The sequence below is a fragment of the Oncorhynchus gorbuscha genome, linkage group LG01 (genome assembly GCF_021184085.1).
Source record: "Oncorhynchus gorbuscha isolate QuinsamMale2020 ecotype Even-year linkage group LG01, OgorEven_v1.0, whole genome shotgun sequence".
Taxonomy (NCBI): Eukaryota; Metazoa; Chordata; class Actinopteri; order Salmoniformes; family Salmonidae; genus Oncorhynchus; species Oncorhynchus gorbuscha.
The window spans coordinates 51910124-51930632 of NC_060173.1; the positions used below are offsets into that span (position 1 = coordinate 51910124).

General features: G+C 43.3%; 1 protein-coding gene across 1 annotated transcript in view; it reads right to left on the reverse strand.

Annotated features, from left to right (window-relative positions):
- LOC124039562 (phosphatidylinositol 4-phosphate 3-kinase C2 domain-containing subunit alpha-like) overlaps positions 1-14388 on the reverse strand; it is a 54760-nt gene extending 40372 nt beyond the window's left edge. The window contains exons 1-2 of the mRNA XM_046355665.1: positions 14277-14388; positions 3544-4799 (exon numbers count right to left, since the gene is read on the reverse strand). Coding sequence (XP_046211621.1) covers positions 3544-4710 — 1167 coding nt within the window. The 5' untranslated portion in view covers positions 4711-4799; positions 14277-14388. The remainder of the gene's footprint in view (positions 1-3543; positions 4800-14276) is intronic.
- Positions 14389-20509: the final 6121 nt, after the last annotated feature.

Consider the following 20509-nt stretch of genomic DNA (forward strand, 5'->3'; position numbering starts at 1 on the left):
TATGCTGTTATTATTTCTCTATTTTTATTAGCAACTTTTCTTACTTTTTAACTCTGCATTGTTGGGAAAGGGCACGAAAGTAAGCATTTTATGGTAAAGTCTACACCTGTTGTATTCGGCGCATATGAAAGTCACAATTTAATTTAATTCTTCCTGGTTTACACTTTCTGGCGTAAGCTACGTCAGGAGAACCAGTGAACCAAGTAAAGTTTGACTTCCTCTTTCAAATCAGAAAGTTAGTGATTCCTCTGTCTTAACCTCCACTGTGTCATTATAGAAATGTCCTTTTTCATCAAAGGATGCGGTTGTTGTTATCATCTAGGACCTACAATCAGCTGATTCAGAGGATTCCGTTAGTGTCTGGCTCTCAACTACAATGTCCACCCACAAGGCACTTCCTGTTTGTCGTGACTAAACAGGGTGAAAGGTGGAGAAGACCGAGATAATTGACTTGAGTCACCGAGTTTACTTTTAGCCATATATGTCACTCTGTAGGCCTATCTATCCACCACCACAGAGTGTATGAAAGAACATAACTCAGCAGAAGACTCATGGTTATAATTTGGTCTTAATTGCAGAAGTATACCTAAATGAGACAGATTTTCATGCAGAGGCGCACAGAGGTGTTTTAAAGCTTTTCAAATGGAGGATGAAGATTAGAAGAGGGCTGAGGAGGCCTTCGGTTATGGTTAGTTCCACCAACCAATTCACCTTTGTGTCCCTTTGATATCTTTAGACCACATAGAATGTTTAAAAAAAACGGATTATTTTAATATTCAGAGACTTGATAAAGCGCTAAAATTCAGCATTTTGACATTCTTCTGTGCACTCCCTGTGACATCCTTGAAGATTTCAACCCACTTAACCCCAAGATGTATCCAAGGTTTCACCATCATTGTAAAGCCTTTGTTATTTTGTTGCTTTCATTAGAAGACATTTTAACGGAAACCCTGTCGCGTGAACTGAACTCTCGTTTTAATATGGTGAAACTGAGTCAATACATGTTAGAGTCACCTTTGGCAGCGATTACAGCTGTGAGTCTTTCTGGGTAAGTCTCCGGCTTTGCACACCTGGATTGTACAATATTTGCACATTATTATTTTGGTTGTGGATCACAATCCATTTCAAGTCTTGCCATAGATTTTCAAGCTGATTTAAGTCAAAACTGTAACTAGGCCACTCGGGAACATTACATGTTGTCTTGGTAAGCAACTCCAGTGTATATTTGGCCTTGTGTTTTAAGTTATTGTTCTGCTGAAAGGTGAATGTCTCCCAGTGTCTGTTGGAATGCAAACTGAACCAGGTTTTCCTCTAGGATGTTGCCTGTGATTAGCTCTATTCCGTTTATTGTTATTCCTCGCCCATTACAAGCATACCCATAACATGATACAGATTGAAAATATGAATTGTGGCACTCAGTGATGTGCTGTGTTTGCCCCAAACATAACGCTTTGTATTCAGGACAATCATTTTTGGCATATTTGTTGGCAGGTTTACTTTTGTGCCTTATTGCAAACAGAATGCATGTTTTGGAATATGTTTTATTATGTACAGGCTTCCTTTTCACTCTGTCATTTAGGTTAGTATTGTGTAGTCACTACAATGTTGTTGATGCATCCTATCATAGCCATTCGATTCTGTAACTGTTTTAAAGTCACCATTGACCATTGAGCGGTTTCCTTCCTCTCATGCTACTGAGTTAGGAAGGACACCTGTGTCTTTGTGGTGACTGGGTGTATTGGTACACCATCCAAAAAGTAATTCATAACTTCACCAAGCACAAAGGGATATTTAATGTCTGCTTTTGTATTTTTGCCCATCTACCAATAAGTGCCCTTCTCTGCGGGGCATCTTTGTGGTTTCATCTGTGTTTGAAATTAACTGCTCAACTAAGGGACCTTACATATATTTTTTTAATTATACCTTTATTTAACTAGGCATGTCAGTTAAGAACTAATTCTTATTTTCAATGACGGTCTAGGAACAGTGGGATAATTGCCTTGTTCAGGGGCAGAACGATAGATTTGTACCTTGTCAGCTCAGGGATTCGATCTTGCAACCTTTCGGTTACTTGTCCAACGCACTAACCACTAGGCTACCTGCCCAGTGGTTAGATAGATGAGGTAGTCATTCAAAATGTTACACACTATTATTGCACACAATGAGTCCATGCAACTTATGTGACTTGTTAAGCACATTTGTACTCCTGAACTTATTTAAGCTTACCATAACCAAAGGGGTTGAATACTTATTGACTCAAGACGTTTCAGATTTTAATTTTTAATTAATTTATAAAAAAATCTAAAAACATAGTTCCACTTTGACATTATAGGGCCAAATCTAGATTTAATCCATTTTAAATTCAGGCTGTAACACAAAATGTGGGGGTGGGGGGATCAAGGGGTGTGAATACTTTCTGAAGGCACTGTAGCCCCCCACAAACACACATTTGATGAAAGTTTACTATGGGACTGTAAACCGATAAAGGGGTGACTGGGTCTGTAGAAGGTAACTCTGTGCTGGCCCCGCTGGTTGATAGTAGTGCTTCGCCCGACCACACTCAGTCTCACACTCGGCCTAAATGAGAGCGCCTGCTGCCATGGCAACAGTGGGTCGCTCTGGGGCTTGTCAGATGAGTCCGCCGTGGGGCATGTTTGGGAGCTGTATGATCTTGTCCCTGCTTAGGCTATACCAACACTAAGTACTGCTGCCTGGCAGCGAGGCAGACAGGCTTGGGCGACACACACACACAGAACACACACACACACACACACACACACACACACACACACACACACACACACACACAACACACACACACACACACAGACACAGGGTTGTGACAGTCATGAAAAAAAACTGTAAAAGAACAGTTTTGCATTGTATAAATGAATGTGAATATTTTTATTTTAGAAGCTAAACATACACCATATTGGAGAGCACACAATATAAGGGGTATAATGTCACCAAGATGTTGTCTGTATCATGTACGCTTCAAGGATCATCAGGTCTTACAGGAGGCATGTATAGGTCTAAAAAGGCCCTAGAAAAATGCAATTTAAATTTTTATTTGTATTGTTTGTGATACAAATGTAAATTGAATATAAAACACCTTCCTCCCATAGCATTTTATATATGTTAGAATTGCCAGAACAATTTGAAATATATTTTCCGCTACTGCTGGCTTAGAATTGCCGTCACAAGGTGTGGGCATTGCGAGGTGGAACACTTGGCTACAGGTATGTGCTTTGGAAACCAAAATTCATGTTTTGGCAGTGCCTGTATGATGTCATTGATGTGAGACTTGACCTGGTTGTTTTGGCTAGGCTTTTGATGAACCCTTTGATATTTTTGGTTCAACTACAATCATACCCATTTGTTTAGGTGTTAATTACGTTGGGTTATTTTGAATGAGCCATGGTAAAATCTTGGTTGTTTTGGCTGTGTTATGACTGCCTGTTTAGGTTGTGGTATGGTAGTGTACAGATTTGCTTAGGAGAGAGATTGTATTATTTATTTTTACCGTTAGATGACTAGACGTACCTGATTGTTTGGCTTTTGCTGGGATGAGGACGCTGGGATGGTAAGGGAGTGGTTCCTGGTGACTGCTGCCCCCGTCGACGACCTCCGGGGTTGAGAGCGACCCGAGAGTTGACCCGTCACCTTCACGGGTGGACTGCTGCCATCAGCCACGCCCTCTGTCTCGTCGAGCAGCACGGCATCCCAGGGGTCCCCTCCAGCTGGTCCTCCCACCACCATTACTGTACCGCGCGATGCCAGGGAGGAGCCCTCCTCACCCTCAGCTTTGCGCTTGTTGAGTGGGTCCAGGTCCAGCCACTCGAAGCGGCTGAAAGCAGGGGATTCCACGGCAGGTTGCGGTGGGTTGGGCGCCAGGGACGCGACGCTGGTCGACGAAGAATCCAGGTCAGTGCTGGCCGACCTGCCGTTCTTCAAGTATTCCGAGGTACTGTGGATCTTGTCGAAGAGCTTGGCCATCTCCAGGGTAACGGTGGGCTGCTGGAACACCATGGCCCCGGGCTGCTGGATGGGAGTAAAGGCCATGAATGAGGTCTGCGGGCCGGGCAGGCCTATGTAGGGCGGCATGGCCGGTGAAAAGCCATTGTGGAAGGAGAAGTTTTCGGGGTTAGGGAACGGAGCAGAAGGGAACATGGGAGCCTGCTGGTGGGTGGGTGTGGACACGCCCGAACTGGAGGGGGTGGAGAGCATGGAGGGCGTCCACTGGCCACTGTGGAAGGGCGAGGGGCTGCAGGTGGCGTGGCCCCCTGGGTAAGAAGCGCTGAGGTTGAACCCCAGCAGCAAGGAGGGCCGCGAGGCCTTGCTGCTGTTGGCCCCGAAGCTGTCGTCCAGCAGGAGCTTCTCTAGCTCCTGGTTGGTCAGCTTGTCGACATCGATGTCCCGGAACTTGTCCTTCTCTACCTGCTTCTTGGCCTCGGGGAAGACGATGAGATCCTTCTCCGGTCGGTTGCTGGAGGAAGGAGTAGGCCTGGGAGCGGCGGTGGGATGAAGTTTGTTTTGTGAGGAAGCAGAAGAGGAGGTGGAAGACGAGGTCGCCGGGAGCGTCTGTCTCTTCTCCATTTGTAGTTTCGCTAAGGCCTCCGCCTCCATTTGAAGGGCCTCCTCCTTACCCACAACCCCCTTTGGCTGGGCCACATCCAGCTTGAACCCATTACCACTGGATATCTGGGCCATGGTGTCAACTGGAGGGTGCCATGTACACAGCGTTTGTAGTTCAGCTATGGTGTCAACAGGTCAGACGGGAGTTCTGCTTCTTCAAACACCTGGAAAAGGATGGGAAAAGACCGCAAGTCACAATACAGACATCACCAGGAACATTGCACAACCATGAAGTGGTCTGACAGGCATTTGTTCTGCATTTAGTGAGCGATGTCCATAGCTAATGGAAACGTCTGCACGACTAAAAACTAGCTGATACTAATGCATTTATACTGTTCCCTATAGAATTACAGCTAGGCTGTTTCAAATCTATTACCAAGATATATATTTGTGTTTTAAACACACTGGACCTTTGACTATGGCTTGTACAAAAATCCAAGCACAAGACCAACCGACATCCTGAAGTATCACCGTCCTTCAACATGGGGGAGGGAGGGGGCAATTCCACAGTAACAGAGTGATGCTGAGACTCACGTTTTGCACTTTCAAATGTATGCCAAGCAAAGAAAAGGACAAAGTTTAACAATCCATACACGTTAAGGGCTGACCCCATTTAGTCGACTCGTTTATTGTTTGGTCATTAAGCTGTTGGTCGACTGAGATTGAGATTTCTTTAGTAGAGCAGTCGCAATCCTTATTTTTTTTCTTATGGTGCACAATACAATTGTCTGATTCGTGCCAGTCTCAGTGGACTAATCCATCGCAGAGGCCAGGGAGAAGGCACAGTCCATCACTCTAAGACATTTGATACCGACATTGTATACAGTGCATTTGTTAACGTATTCAGACCCCTTCCCTTTTCCCACATTGTGTTACGTTACAGCCTTATTCTAAAACAGATTCCATTTAAGAAAATGTTCCTCAGCAATCTACACACAATACCCCATAATTACAAAGTTAAAAGTTTTTGCAAATGTATAAACAAATACCTTATTTACATAAGTATTCGCACCGTTTGGTATGAGACTCGAAATTGAGCTCAGGTACATCCTGTTTCCTTTGATATTCCTTGAGATGTTTCTACAACTGTGAGTTCACCTCTTGTAAATTCAATTGATTGGACATGATTTGGAAAGGCACATTAGAGAGTCGAGTTTGAGAAACAGACCCCTCAACTGGCAGCTTCATTAAATAGTACACGCAAAACATCAGTCACAATGTCAACAGTGAAGAGGCGACTCCAGGATGCTGGCCTTCTAGGCAGAGTTGCAAAGAAAAAGCCATCTCTCAGACTGGCCAATAAAAATAAACTATTAAGATAGGGAAAAGAACACAGACACTGGACAGAGGAAGATTGGAAAAAAGTGTTTTTGACAGACAAATCTAAGATTGGATGTGTTCGGATCACAAAGAGGAACATTCGTGAGATGCAGAAAAAATGAAAAGATGCTAGAGGAGTGCTTGATGCTATCTGTCAAGTATGGTGGAGGCAATGTGATGGTCTGGGGGTGCTTTGGTGGTAGATTTGGACAGGTAAAAGGGATCTTGAAGAAGGAAGGCTATCACTCCATTTTGCAACGCCATGCCATACCCTGTGGATGGCGCTTAATTGGAGACAATTTCCTCCTACAACAGGACAATGACTCAAAGCACAGCTCCAAACTATGCCATAACTATTTAGGGAAGAAGCAGTCAGTTGGTATTCTGTCTATTATGGAGTGGCCAGCAGTCACCGGATCTCAACCCTATTGAGCTGTTGTGGGAGCAGCTTGACCATATGGTACGTAATTAGTGCCCATCAAGCCAATCCAACTTGTGGGAGGTGCTTCAGGAATCATGGGGTGAAATCTCTTCAGATTACTTCAACAAATTGACAACAAGAATGCCAAAGGTCTGCAAGGCTGTAATTTCTGCAAATGGAAGATTCTTTGAGAAAAGCAAAGTTTGAAGGACACAATTATTTCAATTAAAATCATTATTTATAACCTTGTCAACGTCTTGACTATATTTCCTATTAATTTTGCAACTCATTTCATGTATGTTTTCATGGAAAACAAGGACCTTTCTAAGTGACCCCAAACTTTTCAAACGATATGTATGTAGTATGTATGCATGTATGTATACGTGATGCACCAACATTAAATTCTTGGCCGATACCGATATCCTATATTTTCCTTGCCAAAAAGAGACGATACCGATAACAGAAATTTAAAATTTGAAGCATTCTAGTACAGTTAAATAGTTACATACACACCCACGTACGCAGCGGATTAATGCACAGCATCTCAGTGCAAGAGGCGTCACTACAGACCCTGGTTCAAATCCAGGCTGAATAACATCCGGCTGTGATTGGGAGTCCCATAGGGCGGCGCACAATTGTCCCAGCGTCGTCCGGGTCGTCATAATCAACACATTTCTTTCACTTACTTGCTGTGCGGTTTCGTTGTTCATTTGTTCAGTTGTTTCATTCTCAAACATGATTTCTGTGGAATGCCGTTTGGGTCTTTGCTTGTCAAAAAAGAGATCTGTTTCAGTAGGTATAGTTAGATAGCTAGGTGTCATCTAAAATAACCCTAATTTATAAGACAGTTCTTATTTCATGAATGGTGGTCGGACCCATCTATGACACTAGCCACAATAAGGATTAGCCACAAAAGTGGACTTTGCAGTTGGCCTTCAAAATAAAAGTATTTATATAATTATAGAATTTGCATCACTGTCAATGACATTGTTTTATTTTGCCAAATCCTTATTGTGGCTAGCTTAACAACACATAACTCGGTTCAGTCGAGCCTCACGAGCCAGATAAAGCTAGCTGGCTGCTTATAACATTAGCTTTAGGCAACAGGGTTAAGTAGCTGGCTAGCGATTTATTTTCATGAACTGAAATTTCAATTGGCGAACAACAAGTGGCAACCTAGCTGATATTTTCTCAACAAGGATTCCTAAATCATTGCTAAGAATAATGAAAATGATTGCAGTTTCTACTGGTCATTGTTTTCAGGCTGGTTGTATTTGTGCTAGCTAGCTACCAAGCTAAAGCTAGCAACCTCCGAAGTTGCAGTCAAACAAATTATGCTTTATTACCAACTCGGTACTGTAAACACATTGTTCGTGGCCGGTGTTTGCTTGCAGACTTTTGTACAGCTTTGACAGTGCTACTGTAACTTTTTTGACATGCAAAGACCCAAACAGCGCTCCATAGTATATATATGTCTGTTTAATTATGGTAGTTCAACATCTGACAAATAGCGCACTTGGTGCTCAACCAGTCGGCGAAAGCCAACATCACCCACGACAGAGAACGGTTGATTTTCAAGGGCTTTGAATTCCATTATCTTGGCTTTAAATGTATTTTGCTGAAATCGTCTTACTCTTTCAAATGACTGCTCGACCCACACAGCAGACATTGTGCGGGCTAGGTTAGGAATGCTGTGAGGCACGTGTAGCGCAAAATGTTATGCGACATTATTACGTCATGTACCTACGTTATATAAACTCAACAAAAAAAGAAACGTCCCTTTTACAGGACCCTGTCTTTCAAAGATAATTCGTAAAACTCCAAATAACAGATCTTCATTGTAAAGGCTTTATACACTGTTTCCCATGCTTTTTCAATGAACATGCACCTGTGGAACGGCTTACAGACGGTAGGCAATTAAGGTCACAGTTATGAAAACTTAGGACACTAAAGAGGCCTTTCTACTGACTCTGAAAAACACCAAAAGAAAGTTGCCCAGGGTCCCTGCTCATATGCGTGAGCATGCCTTAGGCATGCTGCAAAGAGGCATGAGGACTGCAGATGTGGCCAAGGCAATAAATTGCAATGTCCGTACTGCGAGATGCCTAAGACAGCGCTACAGGGAGACAGGATGGACAGCTGATAGTCCTTGCAGCGGCAGACCACGTGTAACAACACCTGCACAGGATCGGTACATCCGAACATCACACCTGTGGGACAGGTACAGGATGGCAACAACAATTGCCCGAGTTACACCAGGAACGCACAATCCCTCCAACATTGCTCAGACTGTCCGCAATAGGCTGAGAGAGGCTGGACTGAGGGCTTGTAGGCCTGTTGTAAGGTAGGTTCTCACCAGACATAACTGGCAACAACGTCACCTATGAGCACAAACCCACCGTCGCTGGACCAAACAGGACTGGCATAAAGTGCTCGTCACTAATGAGTCGCGGTTTTGTCTCACCAGGGGTGATAGTTGGATGCGCGTTTATCGTCGAAGGAATGAGCGTTACACCGAGGCCTCTACTCTGGAGCGGGATCGATTTGGAGGTGGAGGGTCCATCACGGTCTGGTCGGCAGGTAGCCTAGTGGTTAGAGCGTTGGACTAGTAACCGAAGGTTGCAAGATCGAATCCCCGAGCTATATCTAATATATATATATATATCTATATATATATATATATATATGACAGATATTTACACTGTCACCTCAGGGATCCAATCTTGCATAAATGTATAAAATATGTATAAAACACATACATAAAAAAATGTATGGGGGATTGGAATTGATGCAGACAATTACAATGAAGGAAGCCACAATCTATCTGCCATATTAAAGCTGATCTACACACATTTTTTTATTTATTATTAATAGTAATGAAGGGGGGGACAAGATGGCTTGCTGGTGGAATGGAGTGCGTGTGGGGGTTTGTAGGGGAGAAGGTGTTTGAAGGTAAGGGGGACAAAGTGGTGAAGGGCTTTGTAGGTCAGAAGGAGGATCTTGTAAAGAATGCATTGGGAGGCAGGGGCCCAGTGGAGTTCACGACAGGGGAGGGGGGTGCTACCAGGACTTAGTGTGGGTAAGGAGTCGGGCTGTAAAGTTTTGATCCATTTGAAGCTTATGGAGGGAGCTCGAGTTAATGCCGGAGAGTAGTGTATTGCAGTAGTCAAGACGGGTAGAGATGAATGCATGTATGAGGGTTTCAGCAGCAGGACAGTTGAGGGAAGACCTGACTTTGGCAATGGTGCGGAGATGGAATTATGAGGATTTGACAGTCTGTCTTATGTGTTGGTCAAAAGACAATGTGGAGTCCAGGATGACTCCAAAGTTGTGTGCATGGAGGGAGGGAGACAGTGAGGGTGAAGTTTCTAGTTTTGGTGAGGGTGGATTTGGTGCCTATGAGGAGGAGTTCCGATTTATCACTGTGGAGCTTGAGTAAGTTTAGTTGCATCCATGTTTTTATTACAGAGAGGCAGGATTCAATATGGGTCAGAGGTGGGTTGAGGAGGGATTTGGTGCCGAGGTATATCTGGGTGTCATCGGCATAGCAGTGGAAGTCAAGGTTGAAGTGACGGAGGATCTGACCAAGGGGGAGGATGTAGATGATGAAGAGTAAGAGACCCAGCACAAAGCCTTGAGGGACAACCTGTACAATTGCAGCTGAGGTGTGGCCATTGAGAGAGATGTAGGGGGTCCAGTTGGTGAGTTATGATTGTAGCCAGGAGAGTGCGGTACCCTCATCACCCAGACCCTCAAGCCTGGTGAGGAGGATCTGATGGCTCACCATGTCAAAAGCAGCACTCAGGTCAAGAAGAATCCATATGTTGTACAGTACTGAACAAATACTCTACTTTTCTTTACTGCAACTGTGGTTTGTGACTATAATTTCTCATTGTGGCCAATTCAATTGCAGTCATTCTGTTACTGATTTTTTGGCCACTCATTGATTTCGGAAAAGAAAAGGGAAAGGGGGATACCTCGTCAGCACAACTGAATGCATTCAACTGAAATGCGTCTTCCGCATTTAGCCCAACCCCTCAATCAGAGGAGCGGGGGGCTGCCTTAATCATTATTCATAAACAAAATTGTTAGCAGCAACAATACTATGACTACTAGGGTTGGGCAATATTTGGGGAGACCTCTTCTACGATATGCTACTCTAAATATCGTGATAACCGATATAGGCCTCACCATTTTGCGTTTTCAAGTCTTGCCATAGAATTTTTACTTAAATCATATTGAAAGTCTAACTCGGACACTCAGGAACATTCAATGACATCTTGGTCAGCAGCTCCAGTGTATATTTGGCCTTGTGTTTTAAGTTATTGTCCTGCTGAAAAGTGACTGTCTCCCAATCTCTGTTGGAAAGCAGATATTTATTTTTTATCCTAAAGTTATTTATCCCTAGTCCTTGCCAATGACAAGCAAACCCATAACATGATGCAGCCACCACCATGATTGAAAATATGAAGAGTGGTACTCAGTGATGTGCTGGATTTTTTTTGTGCCTTGCTATACAGGCTTCCTTCTTTTCACTATGTCAATTAGGTTAGTATTGTGGATTAGCTACAATGTTGTTGATCCATCCTCAGTTTTCTCCTATCACAGTCATTAAACTCTGTAACTGGTTTAAAGTCACCATTGTCCTCATGGTGAAATCCATGAGTGGTTCCTTCCTCTCCTGCAACTGAGTTAGAAAGGACACCTGTATCTTTGCTGTTGAAATTAGTTGGCAGGCGCCTTCACTTCAACATTATTGTGTATTGGTGTGTTTCTAATACCTTTTAAGACTATCTGTGTGACCAGAAATCAAAGCCTTTGCTTATTCCACATTTTTAGGGTGGGAAATGGTTGAAAAACATATCATGCCTTTATTTCTCAAAAATATACACTATTAGCATTCATTTGACACCAAATTTGATATGATCCTATAAATATCACGTTTCTGCTAATGGGTCCTTTTTACATGGAAATGACCAGCGACAGCAGGGAGGAAAAGGAAAATAATTTAAATCTATTTGAGTCATGCTGCCTCAGAAATCCATGACAACCCCACTTACAAAATTATGCACAGTCAGGGTAAAGGGGAGTCCATAAAAGGCCTGTTAAAGTTTAGTGTGCCTGGCTTGCACAAGGACTGTCACATGGGTTGTACACTACAGAACAATGCGTTTCGAAATAAGAACACCCTATGTGTTGTCAGAAACCGGTAACACGTGTGTGCATTTATCAAGTTCTTCAAACAACATAGAATCTAAAACAAAATAAACGAATTCTTATCACTACCCAGTCCCTCAGTCAGATACTCTCTATCAGGCGACACAAGCCTCTCCTGAGTTTCCCTCACACCTCCCATTGTGGTGTAGGCTAGCTGTGCCTGGACTCTCTCTAGCTATCCTAGCACTGATGTTTGTGAGGAATTTGGCATGTAAGGCAGCCAGGCGGGTCTCTCACTCTCTCTCTGTAGCATTGTGTACTCTATGGCCCAAGGGTGTCTTATCAGCTGTGCTAATATCAGAGCCTGGGCAGAGATTCCGGTGGTGGAAAACCAACGGCAGCATCGCTCAAACATTTGTCTGGCAGCGTAGTGAAGCCACATTCTGCCAGACAGACGTCAACTGAGTTTGACCTGGGTAAAGGAAAGAGGTAGGCAGACTGTGGTGGTACTGGATTCATTTTTTGGATTCTTCATCATCATGTAACTCTGCCTCATATTTGCAGAGTGTCAAGTTTTGACCTCAGTCTTCCCTTCAAACAGTAGCTTAAACCCTACTCTGAGTAGATGCAGTGGACTATGGCGTCTGTAAATGTTATAGGCTAGGCTACATATAGTGAGGGATCAGGCCTATATACATTTTTCATCTTGAAGCTTTGGACTACCCATCCCATTCAAATGAAGGGCCATTGAAGAAGAAATGTAGGCCGAATGCCATTTAAATGTGTGGCCATGACTCACCAAGAGTTCAAAACTTAATGTACCCAAATGTCTCTTACATTTAGCCTACATATTAGCCTACATATTACAATGAGTGGCTACAAGAAGACAGGCTAAACCTTCAGCCACTAAACCTAATCCCCAGAACAAAGGGTCCTGACCTGAGATGCCATCATGTTTTAGAAGCCCTTAAAAGGCAGCGGGTAAATGAAAAGAAAAAGTTGGAGAAAAGGAATAGAAATAGCTCAAAGTAAAACAAAAACAAGATATATACCCATGGTGCTGTAAACCATTTTTGGACAAATTCCCTAACGACTTCAAAAACGGATCTGAGAACATTGTTAGTTTCCCCTCAAAAGTAGTTTGGGCTAAAAAGACAGGCGATACTGGGAGCTAGCGACACCATTCTCCTCCAGAGGAAATGTCTGCTTGACTGGAATAATTTAAGGATGCAGGGGTCAGTTTGGAACTTTCAGAGATAATTTGTTCACTGGATTGAGTAGAATGGTCTCTTTACAAATTGCCTAATAAAAATGCAAGTAGCAGGCCGCCACTACCAATCTGAAGCAGACATACCGGGTAGCGGATCAAGGTACAAAATAACATCTTTAAGACAGGACTAAGTAACCAAGTCATGCTTATAGCTTTTATAGATTCAGTTTGTACAACGATGGCCAATGACTGGGACAATATCTCAAATGCTTATCTTCCTGCTGCTTTGGGTCGAACAGAGAGTGTGTACAGAACATATGGCTCAGTCGGTAGAGCATGGTCCTTGAAATGCCAGGATTGTGGGTTCGATTCCAGGGGCCACCCACACACTTTGGATAAAGGTGTCTGCTATATTATTAACATCTAGCCTATAAAAAGAAACGGGCAAGACTTTATAGTGTCCATGCTTGACAGTAGAGTCCCAATAACCTAAACACAACTATGTAAATGAGATTTGAAGTTAAAGTAGGAAACAAAGTGGCAATTGATGATAGGCTAACTCCCCAATCAAAATGTCAGGTCATAACCTCAGTACAATACCGGTATATGCACTTTCATGCTCATGGTTAGCAGTTGCAAAATCTCTCACAGACACAGATCCAGCCTTTCCCTCTGGGAGTGGGAAAATAGATACCACCCACTCAAAAGTCTTTCGCAGTCTAAAAAAAGTATCTTCATGTTTTTGGGAAGCTCACCCCCTGATCAGCAGCAGCCATGACGACAACTTAGCAGGATGCAACCGGCACAGAACACTACACTACAGACTGAGAAGTTTACGTAATGTGCAAAATAACTTCAACTTCTAATTTGATGTTGAAAAGGCTTTAGATTTGCGACTTGATTGAGACAAACATTGACACTTCATTCTGATGGTACAAATTAATTCTCTGACAGTCAGGGCTACAGATCGCATATTTATCTTAACTATCCACATACGGGCCTACATTGGGGTAAGTGTATACCACCAGCGATTTTTTTTTAAATAAGGCACACCAGACTCGAGCTGAATTCCCTTTGAAGCCTACTAGCTCTCAATAGAATTCCTCTGCCACAAATAATTTCCCTGCTGTGACTTTGATGTACACACATGTAAATTGAAGACTCATCAGACACATTTTTTGAAAGTTGACTAACTAGCTAGAACTGATGAGTGAATAAAAGTATTGTCAACAGTTTGGCTTCAGTGGATAAGTTCATATATATATATATATATATAAACGTCGACACGCGTGGCATAACTACGTGCCATTTGTCTTGGAATAATTTGTTTATGTTCGATGATCAGAACTTTGCGCATCACTGGTTCTATCATTTAAAGCACTCAGTGACCTGCCAACAAAGTGAAACACAAGAAGAAACGCAGGATTTTGAGTACGAGCAAGGCTCGAATACCTTACGGATATCTGCCAATAGCTCTCGGTAATCTTAACTTTTACATACATATATTTCCGGTAAATATATAGAATTTCTCACCTTTGAGCGGTACGATGTTTGTAATCATTTTCCTGCAGCTGCAATTGTTTTCCATCCATCCACCCGCTCGCGCAGATAAACGTCAGTTCCTGTTGAAGTAGTTTGATCACATTTCACCAAAATCATTTAAAATTATGAAACAGCGTCACCATGTGGCATAAAATACACGAAAATAATAAGGCAGGAAAAATCTCTGGACAATGTTGATGAAGTTATCTACATCTCTGCATATATTTTTTATTTATTTATGCATGATATTGGTGTCACTGTGGTCAAGTTCCCAAACAATATGAATAGCGATTTTATTTTGTATGTTCCATTTGTAGTCCGTTTTCTTTTTTATTGATTGCTTGAGCGCAATGAGAAATAACAAACAGAATGCCAGGTAGGTTATTCAAATAACATAACTAGCAATAGTTGTGTCACCTCAAGAAAATCTCTCTCTCTCTATCTCTCACACACAGGCTGTGCATTGCCATCTTAGCACAGAGTGTCTAAACGGTTAGTGCTACCCGAGATCGTTGGGATGTCAAATCCAGGCTACAACTGAGACGAATGATACAGTTGGTTGGACCACTTCCCAATTCAGCATCTCTTTTGACGTGTTCGTGCGGATCACTTTTGTCAAGATGTTCACCGCTTCTAAAGGTTTGTTGCATTATGAGGATATTGTCTGTGATCAAAGACCATGAAGTTTTGACTGTAGTTGTCTGCAAGTTTCTGCAGTTGCTCTTAACCAACTTCATCCTGCAGCCATTACCTACAGTGTGGGAGGATCTATTGTCAACCAATCATTAGGTAGTTTTTGTTTAACCCACGCGAACGTGACCAAAAATGTGACTGAAACAGGAACCAACTTTGCCGCATGGCATGTATGCAGTGGATATGTACAAAAAAAATCACCTTTATTTAACCAGGTTTGCCAGTTGAGAACAAGTTCTCATTTACCACTGTGACCTGGCCAAGTTAAAGCAAAGCAGTGTGACACAAACAACCCAGAGTTACACATGGGATAAACAAATGTACAGTCAATAACACAATAGAAACATCTATATACTGTGTGTGCAAATGTAGTAAGATTAGGGAGGTAAGGCAATAAATAGGCCATAGTGCCAAAATAATTACAATTTAGAAATTAAACACTGAAGTGATAGATGTGCAGAAGATGAATGTGCAAGTAGAGATACTGGGGTGCAAAGGAGAAAAAAACAAAATGGGGATGAGGTAGTTGGGTGGGCTATTTACAGATGGGCTGTGTACATGTGCAATGATCGGTAAGCTGACAGGTGATGCATAAAGTGAGTGAGGAAGATATAAGACTCCAGCTTCAGTGATTTTTGCAATTGGTTCCAGTCATTGGTAGCAGAGAATTGGAAGGAAAGGCGGCCAAAGGAAGAGTTGGCTTTGCGGATGACCAGTGAAATATACTTGCTGGAGCACGTGGTATGAAGCGAGGGCCAGCCAACGGCAGTCATTGGCGACGAATATGAAGCGAGGGCCAGCCAACAAGAGCATACAGGTTGCAGTGGTGGGTAGTATACGGGGCTTTGGTGACAAATCAGATGGCACTGTGATAGACTGCATCCAATTTGCTGAGTAGAGTGTAAATGATATCGCCGGATCAAGGATCTGTAGGATACTGAGTTTTACGATGGTATGTTTGGCAGCAGCATCAGTGAAGGAGGCTTTGTTGTGAAATAGGAAGCTGATTCTAGATTTAATTTTGGATTGGAGATGTTTAATGTGAGTCTGGAAGGAGACTTTACAGTCTAACCAGACACCTAGGTATTTGTAGTTGTCCACATATTCTAAGTCAGAACCGTGCAGAGTGGTGATGCTAGATGGGCGGGCAGGCAGCAATCGGTTGAAGAGCATGCATTTAGTTTTACTTGCATTTAAGAGCAGTTGGAGGCCACGGAAGGAGAGTTGTATGGCATTGAAGCTCGTCTGGGGGTTTGTTAACACAGTGTCCAAAGAATGGCCAGATGTATACAGAATGGGGTCGTCTGCATTGAGGTGGATCAGAGAATCACCAGCAGCAAGTGTGACATCATTGATGTATACAGAGAAAACAGTTGGCCCAAGAATTGAACCCTGTGGCACCCCAATAGAGACTGCCAGAGGCCCGGACAACAGGCCCTCCGATTTGACACACTGAACTCTATCGAGAAGTAGTTGGTGAACCAGGCGAGGCAGTCATTTGATAAACCAAGGCTATTGAGTCTTCTGATAAGAATGCATTGATTGATAGAGTCGAAAGCCTTGGCCAGGTCGATGAAGACGGCTGCACAGTCTTGTCTTTTTTCGATGGCAGTTATGATATCGTTTAAGACCGTGAGCGTGACTGAGGTGTACCCATGACCTGCTCGGAAACCAGATTGCATAGCAGAGAAGGTACGGTGAGATTCGGCAGCTTTCCAATCTTTAGGTATCTCAGATCATTTTAGAAAGAGAGGGTCCAGAATATCTAGCCCAGCTGATTTGTAGGGGTCCAGATTTTACATCTCTTTAAGAACATCAGCTATCTGGATTTGGGTGAAGGAGAAATGGGGGAGGCTTTGGCAAGTTGCTGTGGGGGGTGCAGAGCTGTTGACCGGGGTAGGGGTAGCCAGGTGAGAAAGCATGGCCAGCCGTAGAAAAATGCTTTTTGAAATTATCGATTATCGTAGATTTATCAGTGGTGACAGTGTTTCCTAGCCTCAGTGCAGTGGGCAGCTGGGAGGAGGTGCTCTTATTCTCCATGGACTTTACAGTGTCCCAAAACTTTTTGTGCTACATGATGCACATTTCTGTTTGAAAAAGCTAACCTTAGGTTTCCTAACTGACTGTGTATATTGGTTGCTAACTTCCCTGAAAAGTGACATATCACGGGGGCTATTCGATGCTAATGCAGTATGCCACAGGATGTTTTTGGCAGTCAAGTCTGGAGTGGACCAAAGGCTATATCTGTTCTTAGTTCTACATTTTTTGAACGGGGCATGCTTATTTAAGATGGTGAGGAAAACACTTTTAAAGAATAACCAGGCATCCTCTACTGACGGGATGAGGTCAATATCCTTCCAGGATACCCGGGCCAGGTCGATTAGAAAGGCCTGCTCGCTGAAGTGTTTTGGGGAGTGTTTAACAGTGATGAGGGGTGGTCGTTTGACGACGGACCCATTACGGACACAGTAAATGAGGCAGTGATCGCTGAGATCCTGGTTGAAGACAGCAGAGGTGTATTTAGAGGGCAGGTTGGTCAGGATGATAACTATGAGGGTACCCGTGTTTACAGATTTAGGGTTATACCTGATAGGTTCCTTGATAATTTGGGTGAGATTGAGGGCATCTAGCTTAGATTGTAGGACAGGGTGTTAAGCATATCCCAGTTTAGGTCACCTAACTGTACAAACTCTGATGATAAATGGGGGAAATTAATTCACATATGGTGTCCAGGGCACAGCTAGGGGCTGAGGGGGGTCTATAACAAGCGGCAATGGTGAGAGACTTGTTTCTGGAAATGTGGATGTTTAAAAGTAGAAGCTCGAACTGTTTGGGTACAGACCTGGATAGCATGACAGAACTCTGCAGGCTATCTCTGCAGTAGATTGCAACTCCGCCCCTTTGGCAGTTCTATCTCGGCGGAAAATGTTGTTGTTGGGGATGGAAATTTCCCGATTTTTGGTGGCTATCCTAAGACTAGCTTCAGATACGGCTAGGACATCAGGGTTGTCGGAGTGTGCTGAAGCAGTGAATAAAACAAACTTAGGGGGGAGGCTTCTGATGTTAACATGCATGAAACCAAGGCTTTTACGGTTACAGTAGTCAACAAATGATAGTGCCTGGGGAATAGGAGTGGAACTGGGGGCTACATGGCCTGGGTTAACCTCTACATCACCAGAGGAGTAGGATAAGGTTACGGCTAAAGGCTATATGAACGGGCTGTCTAGTGCGTTGTGGACAGAGAATAAAAGGAGCAGATTTCTGGGCATGGTAGAATAGATTCAGGGCATAATGTACAGACAATGGTATGGTAAGATGTGAGTGACGATGAGAGAGGTTTTGTCTCTGTAGGCACCAATTAAGGTCTCCGCATGTTTGTGGGACAAAAGAGCTATCTAAGGGATTTTGAGCGGGACTGAGGGTCACGTTTGCATGGGGCAAACAAATAAAGTCTAATGATTGGTTGACAATAGAGCCTCCCACAATGCAGGTGATGGCTGCATGAGGAAGTTGGCGAAGAGCAACTGCAGAAACTTTCAGTCGTCTGCAGTAAAAACTTACTCACCTTTGTATTTGATTGCAATATTCACGCAGTCTTTTTTATGTATTATTATTTAGAAAAAAATATTGTCACATACACTGGATAGGTGCAGTGAAATGTGTTGTTTTACTAGGCTAATATATGGAATAGTTTTAAGATGGTCATACCTTGGATCATTAAGCTATTAGATTTAGAATTTTAGGACCCCTTTATGTATAAAGAAAGTGATAAAATATTGAATTTGGCCTTTACTACTACAGCCCACAGGAACACATTGAATAACACATTCATGAATGGCCAAAAAATGACACTCCAAAAAATAAATCATAAGGAAAAAGGTTTTAAGTTTCTGTCCTGTGTCTAGGAGATATAAGAAAGCTCAGGAAATATTTACGTTTTTTTGGACACATATTTAACCCCATATTTACCCTCATACTTCAATTTATTTGATAATAGTCTGGGTATCCATTTGATTAGATGTTCAGGAATCTTATGGCTTGGTGGTAGAAGCTGTCTAGAAGCCTCTTGGAACTAGACTTATGGTACCGCTGACTGTGCGGTAGCAGAGAGAACCATCTATGACTAGGTTGGCTGGAGTTTTTGACAATTTTTAGGGCCTTCCTCTGACATCGCCTGGTATAGAGGTCCTGGCAGGAAGCTTGGCCCCAGTGATGTACTGGGGCATACGCACTACCCTTTGTAGTAACTTGCGATTGGAGGCCAAGCAGTTGCCATACCAGGCAGGGATGCAACCAGTCAGGATGCTCTCAATGGTGCAGCTTTAGAACCTTTTTAGGATCTGAGGACCCATGTCAAATCTTTTCAGTCTCCTGAGGGGGAATAGGTTTTGGCATGCCCTCTTCACGACTGTCTTGGTGTGCTTGGACCGTGTTAGTTTGTTGGTGATGTGGACACCAAGGGACTTGAATCTCTCAACCTGCTCCACTACAGCCCCGTCGATGAGAATGGGGGTGTGCTCGGTCCTCCTTTTCCTGTAGTCCACAATTATCTCCTTTGTCTTAAATCACATTGAGGGAGAGGTTGAGTCCCGTGACACTTGTGGGGGTTGTACCTCAAAACGGAGAACACTATCACGTTGGTAACAATCATTCGGGAGACAGGTGCAGGAATGTGTAATGATTTTATTACGCCCCAAATTACGGTGTGCCGTGTAAGGGCACAAAGACCAAACAAACACGTACACAAAACACAGGGTTGAAACCCAAACAAAAGAGCGAGGAGTACCTCAAATAAAAACACACGCGCACAATGATCAACACCCGGGAAGAGACCCGTAATCATCTGCTCAATCCACAAGGGCACGAAAGCCCAAAACACACAGCACAGGTACTCACACGCACCAACGGACATTGTAACAATATTTGACCCCCAATGGAAACCAAAGGGCACATATATACAAATACTAATCAGTGGGAATAGGGGACAGGTGTGCATGAGGAAAGTTCCAGAGGGATTTGTGTTTACATTTCATAGTTAGCAGTTATTTTTGGGATGTCTCCTGGTCTGACAAACAGCTCTTTAGCTCTACCACTTTCCACCGCAGATGCGGAAGGCCGAAAGACGAATGTGGTGGATTGAGACCCAGCCCATGCAAAACCAGATATCTCTAGCTTAAATTAACAGTTTTGATGGGTATATTTGTAGTATGTTAATCGGATTGATGTGCAGGTGCGTCAATAGACTCTTAAGGATTTTAAGTGCCGTGCTTAAGGGCACGTCAACAGATTTTTTACCTTGTTGGCTCAGGTATTCGAACCAGCGACTTTTCGGTGACTGGCCCAATGCTCTAACCTGCCACCCCAATCAACATGTTGTTGGTGCAAGTCGGACAATTTTTATCCCCATAAAGCTTAAATCATACAGATGCTGAGACACGATAGTGTGTCCCACCGTGACATAGCTACTTGACTCTGAGACCACCATCGGCCGAAGACGCACAGCCCGAAAGCACACCTCGCCACAATTTCCA